At 35.5% G+C, this 14853-nt stretch overlaps 1 protein-coding gene across 3 annotated transcripts in view; it reads left to right on the top strand.

Annotated features, from left to right (window-relative positions):
• Positions 1 to 14853, top strand: part of LOC131032632 (187-kDa microtubule-associated protein AIR9) — an 86163-nt gene that overhangs the window by 34624 nt on the left and 36686 nt on the right. For all 3 annotated transcript variants that reach the window (XM_057963648.2, XM_057963649.2, XM_057963650.2), the window contains 6 exons: positions 2925 to 3045; positions 3124 to 3299; positions 3785 to 3920; positions 6114 to 6214; positions 6313 to 6360; positions 14626 to 14813. In XM_057963648.2, the coding sequence (XP_057819631.2) occupies positions 2925 to 3045; positions 3124 to 3299; positions 3785 to 3920; positions 6114 to 6214; positions 6313 to 6360; positions 14626 to 14813 (770 nt within the window). The remainder of the gene's footprint in view (positions 1 to 2924; positions 3046 to 3123; positions 3300 to 3784; positions 3921 to 6113; positions 6215 to 6312; positions 6361 to 14625; positions 14814 to 14853) is intronic.

Below are 14853 nucleotides of genomic sequence, written 5' to 3'. Positions count from 1 at the left end.
TTTGGCTTGCTTTGTCAACATATCTTCTTCTTGGGCCCAAGAGAACTCTGAGACACTTCCAATATGTGATTGTGTTGGTTGTAAAAAGGCAACAAGAGGACAGTTGTTTGTTGTGCTTGGCAAAATTCTTTATTTTTTGCCACCGAGTCGGTTCATATTTTGATCCGCTATGTCTAAATAATATTCACATACGTAGTTAAGTGATTATATGTTGTAACTTCCTCCATAATTTAGGAGAATGATTGTCTGTTGTATTTCCAAAAGGAGAGACCAGAGATGAAAGGAAAGGAACATAGAAGCATATGCAAACAAGGGAGATATGTAGCTAATGGAGCAAGGAGCAGATTGCATCCACAGCTAAGGTCTTGAACAAATGGAACAAGAGGTAGATTCTATCAATATCAATTGCATAGCTCATTATACGCTGATTTGCTGCATAATATAGGTAGTAGGCAATGGCCATTACCACAGTTTGGTTTTGTTCTTGACCACTTGTATGGGTTGTCCCTTGTTTCATATTTCTTTGTTTTTGTTCTTCCTCTTTGTGGGGCTTTTCTAGGCTTCTTTTCCTACAACTTTCTGTTGTAAACTTGTTTACTCTGGAGTCCTATTGACCTACTTTTGGTCATCCATAGACATTATTATGTTGCTTTCTTTGTTCTCTCTTTCTCTCTTCAGAGGGTTTCTAGGATAAATCTGGTGATCATAATTGTCCTCTTCCTCTTGCACTAAATTATTAACAATTATTCTTTGAATTTCAAGCAGTATAGTATGTTAGTAATAATTCTTGGTTTGTAAATTCTAAGTTTAAGAGTTTATGGATCAATTTGGAATCATAATAGATTGTGAACCCTTGAGAATTGTGGAGCTGCACAAAGGTGATTGCTGGATTTGTCAAAAGGAAAGAAGGGTGAGTGCCATCATTTGTATTGGCATTTGATTGACACACAAAGATCTCACAAATGGTGTGAATCTTGCCATATCCTGAATGCAAACTTTTGTGGGACCAAAAGCTCCTTTAACAAGGGAGTTGTGATCCATATGGATCATAAAAATTATAATACAAAGACATAAATTTTGTGGATAGGTGTTTGACATTGTTGTAAAATTGGATAACATAGAAACTTTACAGCTGTTGCCAAAGCATCTTGGATGGTACTGTGTTTGCAGAAGGATCCACCAATAGTATAGGTGCTAGAATTTGGAAACTGAGCTGAACAGTTACTGTTTTGGCTTCCTTTGTTGAGAATACTACTTAAGTCTGAGAGAACTCTGTTGTGCATATAAATTTATAAATATGTAATTGTACTTGTTATGAAAAGGCAACATCAGAACAATTGTATTCTGTGCCTTCTTGTAGAAGGGAACAATTGTGTGTTATACTTCTGAAAAGGGAGATGAGAGGTAAAAGAGAAGGAACAAAGAAGCATAGGCAAGCAAAGGAGGTATGCAGCTAACGGAGCTAAGGGCAGATTACATCCATAGTCAAGGTCTTCAAGAAGGGGCATATTGTATCTATGTTAATTGAATAACTCTATTATATACTGATTTACTATATAATATAGGTAGTAGCCAATTGCCACTACCACACTTTGGTTTTACTCTCTTCAGAGGGTTTCCAAGATAAATATGTTGATAATTCTTCTTTTCCTCTCTCTCTAAATTATTAAGACCTATCATTTGAATTTCAAGTAGCATAGAATGCTAGTAATGATTCTTGGTTTATAAATTCTAAGTTTAAGAGTTTATAGATCAACTTATAAGGATAAGAAATGAAAATCATAAATCAATAAAAAACAGCTATATATTAGCTTTTAGTTTTATTTAATGTTCATGGAAACCCTAAAGCCCCCAAAGTAGTTATCTATATTCTAATTTGAGCTTGCATTGAAAATGAAAATAAGAAATGAAACATACCTCCACCTTTTCCTCTCGCACTTGCAACTTGCTGTTGGTGATTTGAAATGAGGATGGGCAAAGTAATTTTATAGTTTTTTAGGGTGGGGGACCTTGGGGGCCTCCCTTTTCCCCCCTTTTAGTTTAGGTTTAACATTTTTGTTTTTTAAATTGCTGTGGGGATGCCCTATCATCATAGGGATGGTTGCCTCTTTTAGATTAGGTTTAGCATTTTGGTTTTTTAACTTGCTGTGGGGATGCTCTATCATCCCAGGGATGGTTGAAGAATGTTTGCACATCCTTTGGTCGTTTAGGGGTGGCAATCCATCCTAGATGAACTTCCTTGAAAGGGAGAATAGTGACTTCCTTTGCACTGCAGGGCCGTCTTGAGGACTGCTCCTTTGGGGGTGGCACTTGAGGAGACGACAGGGAAATGATTTGTCCTATCCCCTGGAATGTCATATTTATGGTTTACCATGTGGATTAATCCCTAGGAAACATTGATCTGACTTAACTTATATACACAACAGGCTGTCTATTGATTCCTTGATGATGGCTCTTATAACATCTTAATTTGTATCAACAAGCAAGTCTATCATTATATTAGATACTAAAAAGAAACAAAGTGTGTATGTGGTGTGATTAACATCAATACATTTTCATTATTTTTTCTAGTATAGTACACAAATATCAGTACCACTTATTATAGGTGATAATTATAAAATTGTATGTATTCTAACCTTTGAGATTTGAACAAGCTTTAGGAATATTTGCATTATTGTCAATAAGCTGTAAAATGTGTTTTCCAAATTTCTATTGTGCTACACTCTACAATAGAGACCTATCTTGCTGGCATGCAGCTTCCTAGTTTACTGCTGTTTTTCAATACTTTTTGCTTCTTAAAATTTCTCAACAATGTTTGACCACGCTACATACTATACCTAGGACTTATTTAGTTATTTATTACAACAATGTATGCAATCCACTATTTACTGATGTTGATCGACCTTATTTAATATTTATTGCAGGGACTGGATGTCCAAAAGTGTTGAATTTGAGAGTAGAGGGTGAACTTATTGAGGGTAATTTGATTAGAGGCTTTGCTGAAGTGGCATGGTGTGGTGGAACTCCGGGTAAAGGTGTAGCCAGGTGAGGATGAATTTCATCATTGACTGTCAGACCTATTATTTGGTTAAGTATTTAATTGACGATTGTTTCTTTGGATAGTTGGCTTAGACGCAGATGGAACAGCAGTCCTGTTGTTATCGTTGGTGCTGAGGAAGAAGAATATCGATTGACTTTGGATGATGTTGATTCCAGTCTTGTGTTTATGTATACACCTGTTACTGAAGAAGGTGCAAAAGGAGAGCCACAGTATGCCATGACAGATTATGTTAGAGCAGGTATATGTAAATGTAGATTTCCAGTTGACGTCCTTCATATTTCTCCTGACAGAGTGAATCTTTGTATGGAGTAAGGGGGAGGGAGAATTGAGTAGCAAAGTGAAGGATTTGTTTATTGTTTACTGGGTTCTTGAAGCTTCTGTCTGGTCAGTGTGATTGCTTTAGGTTGCATGGCAAGTGTCAAGCTGGCTGCAAGTTTTACTTACTTTTGTGATGTCACTAGTTCTTATTTTAATGAGTAGGTAATTCTTCTTGGACTAATGCATTGGAAACTTAGCTGCGAAGTCATTATTTGCAACTGAGTTACATTGGGCAAATGTTTTTATGCCATGAAATTTAGAACTAATATTTTAGTTATTTAGTTGTTATTTCTAAGGACTCTTGGATGTTAGTTGTTTATGTAGCGCACCCTTTGAAATGATACCATGCTAAATTAACTTTAGGTAATACTACTAATGCTATTTTCGTCTCCTCTTTGGTCACAGCTTTTCCTTCTGTCACTAATCTGCAAGTTGTTGGAGATCTTGTTGATGGTAAGACAATTAAAGGTGTTGGGACATACTTTGGAGGGAATGAAGGACCAAGCAAGTTTGAATGGCTACGAGAAGATAAAGACTCTGGGTATGTGTTATGGTAATTATATTTGATTTGGTGGTTGCTTTTGAAAGTATAGGTAGTCTTATCTGGAGCAGAAAGCTCGTATGCATTGTAATAGATAAACTTGAAGTCTTCAGTAAATATCACGTCAAATGTTAAATTATTGTACTGGGGAGAAAGCTTTGAGAGATGATTTAGGATTCTTGTTGAACTTAAATTAGTTCTACAGATATCCTACAACTAAGCTTTGCATGGTTATAAATTTTTGTAGCTTTAACAACTTAATTTCTGTTGGCTATTTTATTTGATCAAACAATATAACATTCACAAATTGGTATCACAGTTTTTAAATGGTTTTCTAGGTTAGATCTTGCTATAACTATTACCTGCTATTTTAAACATCAGGTTGGTCGATAAATAGTGCATTTTTGAAAGTATAGTTTAATAACAATTATATGTTTTATTCCTTGTGGTTAAATTAATAAAAGTGTGGCCAACCAAGACTTTGGATAGACAAGTTGGTATCTGTACTTTTATTCAATGCTTCACAACGGATGTTGTGTACAATTTATGCTCTCAACCAATTTGAGATGTTATTCTAATAATGTGCTTCCTTAGAGTCTGGCCATATGTTTGAGGGTGAATATATGCAGGTCCTAGGATGATTAAGTGTATAATATTAATACACTATTTGTTACGTGTTAGGGTTTTCCATGCTTTGCCTCTAAGAGCTGCAAGTTTCATAGCTTCTGAGAAATGCATAAAAGAATCCCCACTCATTTTATATCTATCATCTCACCCATATAACTATCTGTCAGCTCATCTTTTACATGTAGTAGAATTGACCTACATAATATATTATCTTATTTCTCTTGTACAAGATCACAAAACATCTTAAAATCTGTGTTTCTTTACTTGGGAATGATTGGCATTCAATCTATGGAATAATAAAAGAATATTGCAAGGTTCCAGAAAGTAATCCTCAAGTATTTCTAACTGTTAGTTCAAGTTAATTATTTGCAAATGTGAATGTTGTATTAAACAATATCAGCCAAGATACATCCTGACATTCCTTATTCCCCTGGAACATGAAGGTGCTCAAGGGCGTACCCTGCCATACCATATGTCAACATGGTATGGGATGTCCTCAAAGTGGGAACTCCCATGCCTGCCCCTCAAGCAGGTGGGATTCCTAGGTGTGCCCCAATTATAATTCAAAAATACGAAGTATGTAATTCTTCAAAAGGAATGTGAAGGCCTGTAATGGACCACATGGTGCTTTTCACATATATATGAGGAACCAAACTCTAATATAAGGTCAAACCAAAAAAACTTTCTTGCTTGGAGCAGAAACAAACAAGTGGTCTGAGGAAACATTGATAACAGCAGAGAAGGAAGGTTTTCTTCTAGATTTTAAATGTATGGTTCTGAAATTGTCTGTCATTTTGATTTATCAGCAAGGCTTATAATGTTAACACAATCGGGCTTTATTATTTAGGGATTCCATTATGCTCATTTCTAAGTAAACCATAAATAAAAAAAATCTTTGTTACTGGGTTCTTCCTTATCGCTGGATGTACCCAAACTGAACCGGTCCAGGTTTGCTTCCCGTGATGGGTTCAGCCTGGTACACCCATAGCACATCCTGGTCCTGTGCATTTGGCCCAGGTATGTCTGACTGAATGTGCAGGCCTGGTAATGTGGCCAGTATGTACCCTGGGCAAACCCTGGCAAACCTGGATGATTTAAAAACAGATTAAAATAAGATTTGAAAAAAATGGCCGTGTTCTCAATTCTGTAAATTTTTATGCAGATTATGGTTATACATGTATGAATGCACTATGGCCAAATCCAGCTGTACAGAGCTCAGGGAAAAACTCTTTAAATCCAAAGCCAAAACCTGAACCGGCAACATAGAAAAACATCATTGTTTTACTAATTTGAAATTCCTTTTTCATTTGATATATTCTGAATAGGTCCTTTAGCTGATGTCCTCTGAAATTTGGTTGGGTCTTCCCACACCTCTATACCGTTTTCCACATCATCTTTCCCGTCCTTGAAACTTTAGGTAACATTGCTAGCAAGCCAAATGCTCTCTACTTTTAATAATAAAAATTTCCTTACAAAGTGATGGGAACAAAAGATCGTATTTATAAGTAGACATTACTTGCTGTTTCTGTCTTCAAAGAGCCTAAGGATTTATTCGTTTTCCTGCAGAGAATTCATACTTGTGTCAAGAGGAGCTGCAGAATATACTTTGACTGAAGAGGATGTTGGTCGCAGAATGGTGTTTGTCTATACCCCTGTCAACTTGGAGGGTAATGATCTAGATTGTCCCTATTGATTTTTTCCTGGTTTGTGAAGTTATTTTCCTAGCTAGTCAAAAGCATAATTTTTCGAGTGGCAATCAATGCAGGGCAAGAAGGAACATCTGCTACTGCCATTACGGGAAAAGTATCACATGGTATGTCTGGTTAATATGAATTTAAAGTTCTTAACTTTGACATTTGATTAAAGCACCTTGAAATTGAATGAAACCACATTTTGTACTCTCTTATAATGATGCTCCTTGTCTGTAGTATGTAGGCTTATAGAACCTTGTGGTTTTGAAATTTCAAACATTGAAGCATGACATTCAATGACAACCAACGTATTCATTATGCCTTCCAAGTTAATCACATAGCCAGCTCAAATCAAATACCAAGAAAATGACTCAGATCTGAATTTGAGCAGTGTTACTTGGAAATGCGTTTCCAGCCTCAAGGCATCTGTCTCCGAAACGGAAACTGTTTCGGGGACTTGGAGACAGCTGGAAACGTTTCCAAGCCGTCCCTGAAAATCCGTACTGGAAACTTGGGGACGGTCAACCTTTTTCCCGGAGACCGTTGACCATCCCGGGGACGGCTAGCCGTTTCCAGCTATAAGGCAATTAAAAACTAATTTTTTTTATAAAAATTCAAAAAAATATTATTATTAAATTTTGAGAGCAATTATTTGAAAAAAAAAAATTCGGATCCCTGATTATTATAATAATTTTTTAAATTAAAAAAAAAAAAAATCGGTTGTAAAATATTATAATATTAATTATTTATTAATAATTATCTAAGTTGCCGGTACGGGTACGGGCACGGGTATGGGTACGTGGGTACGGTACGCTGGTACGGCAATTTTTTTTTGGGGGGCCTGGGTACGTATGGGTACGTCCATACAAAAAAATGTAAAAATCATAAATATATACATATATACAGTCTAATAAGTAGAAACAAAAATTAAATTTAGAATCCCACATATCATCCATATGCTAAACAAAACTTGGAACTGTCATATATGATTCATATTGATATTCATATAACTATAAGTCTATAACAAAATTACAAATTTACTATAAGTCTAATCTAATATGAAATATCCATTTGTCAAACTTTGAATGTTATGATAGATATCGAATTCATTGTTCACTAGCTCAACCGTTCAACAATAAAATAACACAACTAATAATCAACAATAGCATCATATGGGTCACTAGGAAGATCAAGATCAACATCATCATTGACATTAGATGATGTAGGTAGAGTACTGGAACCACATGCAGCCTCACCGCCACTTGCACTAGCAGCACATTGGCTATCAGACTCCCCAGAAAGTAAAGATTGTGTGGCAGCTGAAAAATCCAAATCAGTTCGCTCTGGATCTACATCCCAAAACTTTGTGCTCCCATCCTTATACTCATTTTGTTTATGAGTAAGAAGGCGCAAGTTTGAATGCACATAAACGAGCTCTTCCGCCTTACTTGCTGCCAGTCGGTTGCGTTTCACTGAGTGGATAAAGGAGTATGTGCTCCAATTTCGCTCAGATGAAGAGGAACTAGCAACCTATTGAATAATTGACACAAAGTGAGAGGGTGACAATTATAAAATAGTAAAAAATCTAAATTTAGAGAGCAATAAAAATTAAGAAACTTACTTGCGATAAAACTTTGATTGCAAGAGTTTGAAGGTTTGGTGATGTATGGCCATTGAGGTACCACCAAGCATGAGAATCCTTTTTATACTTGTCACGGAGAGCGGAAACACTTTGACCATTGGAGGCTACAAAATCAGCAAACTCACTTGTCATTAAATCCTCCATTTCAGAATCTGGGAAGAGTTTAGTAAGTGCTGTCCTACACCCTTCACTGACTTCTGAATCTCTATATGGTGGTACCCTTGATGGCTTAGCAAGCATTTCATCACTATAAAATTTGGGAGTCAATGCAAATGCAAGAAGATGTAGGGGGGTGGTCATTTTGTTCCACCGCTCAACACAAATTGATTGAACCTCTTTGAAGAAAGTTTCTTCGGGATCTTGCTGTTTTGCATTGATGATGGCTTTCATTTTCTCAATCATGGAGTCAATGCCATCATATACCTCTCCTAAACATGGGTGATCCATATCAGTATAACGGATCATACTCATGATGGGCTCAGTGAAACTCAAAAGATATTCCACTTGATCCCACCAAGTGTCATCTAGGATCATGCGCTTTACATTTGCTGCCCTTTCAGTATTGGATTGCCTCCATAGGGACCAACTTTGACTAATTACCATGCTAGCAAGTGGCTGCCGCACCTTCACAAGTCGCCTCAAGACGATTGTGTTGGATGCAAATCGAGTCTCGGCAACCTATTCAAAAATTAAAAATAAAAATTAGAATACAAAGAAGACATGATAAAAAAATAAAAATTAAGTAACCATCAAAGTGAAATGTAGATTTTAAAAATTGAAGTGTTTCAATTACCTTTAGCAACTCCAACTGTGAAAATGATCTGAAAATGGCCTGTGACATGTTATGGTTTGTGATGAACATTTGGATCTCTTCAACCTCAACATAAATTTGTTTGATCCAATGTATTTTCTTACCTATCTTTTGTAGCATGAGGTTGAGAGAGTGGACAGCACAAGGTGTCCAAAATATGTGTTCAAACCGTGTCTCAATCAACATACCTGCAGCTCTACAATTCTTTGCATTGTCCGTTATTACTTGGACAACATTTTGAGGTCCCACATCCTGAATGCATTGTATAAGGATGTTAGCAATAAATTGTGCATCCTTCACCTGTCCCTCACAATCCACAGCTTTCAGAAACATTGCCCCTTTAGGGCACACTGCAATTACATTAATTAATGGCCGATTTTTGGTATCCTTCCATCCATCTGAAATGATGGACACCCCTGTTTGTTTCCATGAATTTCTAATGGGACCCAATGCATTGTCTATGTTTTTTACCTCCTTTGCTAGTAAGGTGCTACGCACTTTCTCATAACCTGGCCCTGTGTACCCTTGTGGAGCCTCATTTACCTTTCTCAACATATCCTGCCAATATGGTGATCGTACCACATTAAATGACAAACCGTTTGCATATAGACATCTTCCAACGGATTGATCTGCAATCTCTCTAGCATCATTCTTAAATGCTCTCTCTAATGGTCCCTTGCTTCTCTTCACAATAATAGGTTCTTCACTAATTGGGTCCAAGAATGGGTGGCTCTCTACCACGATATCAGGAAAATCACTATAAGATGGAGAAGTAGGGGGTTTCTTTGATTTACTTCCTCTTCCTGTCAACAAAGGATGGTTTGAGGCATGACCAACTCTTGCATCTGCTTCCTCTTGCTCTCTAATATATCCTGCTATTTCTTGAGGTGACATCCCATTTCCATCCTTTCCTAGACATGGTTTGATTCCTTGTTGGGGAATGGCACAAAAATGGGCTTTGACACGACTGTAGGAGCTAGTTTTTTTCGTACTACAGAAGTTGCATATCCATAAAAATGTTCCACCACCTTTTACTTGGTCTATTATTTTGACATATTTCCATAAAGGTGAATTTGGGTCAGTTTTGAAAGTCCGTTGAGGAGTAGAGCTAGTAGTCGTTGCCATTATGATTTCTACAACAAATTAAAAAATAATTATTAATATTTAATAAATTAATAGTAAACAATAGATTCTAAATGTTAAATTAAAATAATAAAAATATATAAAATTAAATTTAATAATTTATTTAAAATGAAAGTAATTAAATTTAAATTTTTAATTACAAAATTTAATATGGACTATAGTTTGTTAAATTGTTTGTTAAATGAAAACAAACTAACTATTAAAAATATAATTTTTTATTTTTAAATAATAAAACTATTTTCAATTTTGCTAGTTAATAATAATTATTTTCAATTTTGCTAGTTAATAATAATTATTATTAACTAGCAAAATTGAAAATAGTTTTATTATTTAAAAATAAAAAATTATATTTTTAATAGTTAGTTTGTTTTCATTTAACAAACAATTTAACAAACTATAGTCCATATTAAATTTTGTAATTAAAAATTTAAATTTAATTACTTTCATTTTAAATAAATTATTAAATTTAATTTTATATAAACTATTAAATAAACTATAATAAAATTTAACAAACTAATAAATTTTTTAAAAATTTATAATAAAATTTAGTTATTTAAAAACCTATGATAATAATTAAAAAAAAAACCTGCAGGAAGCCCGAAAAAATGGAGGATGCGCCGGAAAGAATGAGGGCTGGTCGTCAGCCGTCGCCCTCCTGCTCTGGCACCTCCCGTCTCGCCTCCTCTGTGCTGTCGTTGCGCCTCCGTCGCACCTCTGTGCCGTCGTCGCGCCTCTATGCCGTCGCGCCTCCTCTCACCTCTGACCTGCGTTTTTTGGTTTCACGTTTTTTAACATTTAGCTTTGCTTTAGGGTTTAAAACGTGAAAAGACATGATTCGACCCATGAAAAAACCCTCGAAATTTGTGACCGATGCGGATTCGTTAAAAAAACCCTATGGAATCGCCACGTCTACACCGGATGCGTCTGGAATCGTGACTCCAAAAACGGATACGTTTCAGGGGGCAAAAATCAGCACCCTGTCTGAATCCACAGGGATTCCAAGGCGAATCCGAATCCGATATGTATCGTATCCGGATTTGGGGGCAAAACCTGAAGTACCGGTAACTTCGATAATTATTAATAAATGATAAATATTATAATAATTTTATAATTTACAAATTAGAAACGATAATCATAATATTAATAATTTAATATCGATATAGTCTGATGACTGATATAGTTAATAAGTTTCGGCCTCCCGCCGATATCATAATTCTCCCAAAGTTAAAACACATACGGCAAAAGTAAAGGCCAAAAAAACATTGAACAAAAAATTAAAAACAGTGCTGGGCGTGCGACGCAGGCAGGGAGGAGTTCAGGGCAGTAGGGAGGAATTCACGCAGGCAGGCAAGGAGAAAGAAAGATACCATTTCAGATTAAATTTCATATATATATATATATATATGGCCATCCCCTGCCATCTTCTGTTCTGGAAAAAAAACATCCTGGAAACACGTTTCCCCGTCCCGAAACTCGGGGTGACATAGAATTTGAGTACATAACTAATACTCTGAAGTATTTTAGCTCCATGTTACGTGTTCAATTTGTCATGATTACCTTCTTGGAAGAAAATGCAACAAGTCGTGAATTTTTGAGCACTAGTGCCTTTTTGAAACAATCTTGTGCACTTTCTTATGTTATAAAACTAAATACCAAATCACTGAAAACAATAAATGGAGCCAGTCAAAGACATCTGAGAACAAAGAAGTAGATTATGGTTTTCTTCTGAATTTCTTTGTATATAATGATTTTAATCCTAGGTACACATACATTTATAATCACAACCTAGTACATGAAATCTTAAATCAATACAACTCGACAAAGCTTGAAGAATTTATTTAAAAATTTAGTAGCCATATATACATCTTCAAAACATGTAAATAAACATTTCTACATTCTATGGATCAATTGGACCAATAATTTTTTTTAGTCATCTCATAATAAAAGTTAAGGTTGCTCTTTTGTAGGTATCAGGTGTCATTTCATGTAGGCTGGTACATGACATATGACAGTTCATTTAATAACCAGGGATTGCAAAATTAAACCACAAAGGAAATAAAAAATGAAATATTAATCATTTTATGATATTTAATTCTCATCTATGCCTCCAGAAACAAGAACTGCGAAACATGATGGCAATGTCAATGTGTGGAGAAAGAGAGCTGGGGAAGCTTCAGTGTAGGAAACGTCCTGTGACTGTTGTGATCAGGTAGGAGCACAAAGCCCACAATCTCAAGCCCACAGGCTCACCAGCTCAATTTGGGCTTAAACTTGGGTGGCCATTGTAACAATGCCACCTCAATACAAATGCACCATGCCATTGATGGCATAATTGTGAGGATGTCAAGTATTTGGGGAGTGTTTTATTTGGTTGAGATCTCATGGAGATATTGTGACGAGTAGCTTCTTTCTTGAGGAGAATTATATGTTGCCCAATTTTTAAGGGTAATTATTTATTATTTGATATACTGGATATTTGGGCATCTTAGGCCACAAACATGTCTTGTGCTGCGTCATATATTTTCTATTTCTACATGTTATTGTTATTATTTGGCATATTTATGTTAGTGGATACATGGATCTTGCCATCCAAATTATTTCCCAAACAAAATGTTCAATTGTTTACAAGTACAACCATGACCAATTCTAAACTGTATAAATTTTCAAATCCAGTTGCTTTGGTCTATTAAGAAAGACTTTATTATCATCTCTTTCTGTGATCTATGATTAATAGAGATATTCCTTAGCTATTCACCAATGCAGATTTTGTTCAATTTCTTAGAGTACTTAGTTGATACTTGATGGTATGCTTGTCCCCTTATGGATTTCCTTGGGAAAATTATGAAGTGATATCACTATAAGAACAGAGTATAACACAAGGAGTTACTTGGGAAGAAACTCTGGAACAGTAAGGCAATTTACCTTCTTTTGGAGCATCTCCTTGCAATTCTACAAGGTCATCGCTTTCCTAATGTCTTCAATGATACATCAGTTTGCAGTATGCTACAATTGCAACCACTCTAGAAATTTCTGCAATTATATACTACATTTGCAGTCTCTCCCTAACACAGTTTTCAATGGAGAATCTCTCAATCTCTTCATGAAAGGATCAAAGGGTATCTATAGAAACCATGAATCTCTTTAGAACAACCCCCATAGGGTATGTGCACACAATACAACAAGGTTCGTACATAAGCCCCAAAGCCTAAGAACTGTAAGAAACATCATTTACAACCATTAGTCTACCTGTTCATTTCTGTCAAGCAAAATTTTCACACCTGCCTGGGCAAAACCAACACCTGATTTTGCAGAATGGCAATGACACTTGGTAAATTATTATGACACAATTAGAATTGCCAAGATTCATGCGAAAGTACCATGACACAAGCAAAATTGCCACCCTGCTATAAATGGAGGTTTCGTCACAGACAAAACTGTACCCCATCACTGCTAAAGTTTATCACAGGCATACTAAAATTGAATTTAACTCCAATGTGTGTGGATCACCTCAGAACCATCTGTGATCTGTGTAGACCCATGCACAACTTGCATGTGAAGTTTATTCTTCTTGCTGATAATCATCATATAAGAAGTGTTTTAGAGTGTTTCAAATTACATGCTTGGTTTGACTAGAGATGGAGAATTGTGTCTTAGCAAGTCAAACTTAATAACATTGTTATGATGCTTCAGATCACTCAAGTGTGATTACGCAAAGCATAACAAGTATTCTTTTTCCTGACATATATTTGTCTTGTTTGAGAGTCAAGATAGAATGAATTTTAAGGAAAAAAAATATAAAATTAAGATGTCTTTATAAGCCTCCCCCATAGATTGAGTTGATGTAGTAAACTTATCTGGAGCCCTTTTTTTTGTGTACCATCTTAAAATTCATCCTTACTCCACAATCATTCCAAAAACTAGTGTTTTTAAATTTCATTTCCAGAGGATGAACTTCAACTTAAGAAAACAGTGCCGAGGCTGTTTTGTTGACTAGTTTTAATGGTTTTCACCTCAATAAGACTGTTGTTCTCAGTTTAGAATGGTTAAAATGATCTTTTATAGCATCTTTATTCTCATGCAACTCTTGTTAATGTTAAACTATAAAAGATTCAACTATTTTGTCTAGAATAATTGCACACTGTTCAATCTCCAAGAATAGAAGACAGATTGTACACAAATATAAAAATGAGAGGCAAAATTTTTAATGCCCATGACCTGAAGAGTTTCACTACTGCCTGAATAATTTTGGCTGCATATTATTCAGTATGTAACCCCAAAATATCTTCAATTTGAACAGGATGGTGTAGAATTTGATATATTTTTTGAATAGCAGATGTTGCATTTCCTTATATAAGAAAATACCAAGCAGGACCTTTCAACAGCTAGATTTAAAATCTTTAACTCGTTCTCTGCAGTGGCTGTGGTTAGAATTTTTATCTTTATTGGGTTGTGAAACTTGCCCTGGAAAATATTAAAAGCATATTATCTAAGTAATATCAAGATTTAGTTTATTCATTCTAACATGTTGGAAGAGAAACCTGCTTCTTTTCCAGCAATTTCTAACATGTTGGAAGAGAAACCTGCTTCCTTTCCATTATTTTTGGTACAAATCATTTCAGGATGCAATTTCTAATTGTTACGGGCAATGAATTATCCTTTCGCTGAAGACCTTCAATTGTGCCAAATACTATATAATCTGAATTTTCATTTGATGGAAAAGTAGTTCTTGTTGATTTGCAAGTGTTGTTTATTTGCTTATTTGTGAATTGATTTCTTATTTTGTTTGTTCAGCTCCACCAAGGGTCACTCAATTGCGAATTGTAGGAGATGTGAGGGAGGGTAATAAGGTTGCAATAAGTGCTATTGTTCGCGGTGGGGTAGAAGGTGCCAGTAGAGTGCAATGGTTCAAAACAACTTTTGCTGACCTAGAACCTGATGAAAGTGGCATGGAAGCCATAAGCACATCAAGAATTGCTAAGGTTGGAAATTATGACAGCTATTGTTTAAATTTAGTTTTGC

The sequence above is a fragment of the Cryptomeria japonica genome, chromosome 11 (assembly GCF_030272615.1).
Source record: "Cryptomeria japonica chromosome 11, Sugi_1.0, whole genome shotgun sequence".
Lineage (NCBI taxonomy): Eukaryota > Viridiplantae > Streptophyta > Pinopsida > Cupressales > Cupressaceae > Cryptomeria > Cryptomeria japonica.
The sequence above is the reverse complement of the archived record's forward strand: the minus strand, read 5'-3'. Positions and strand labels throughout refer to the sequence as shown.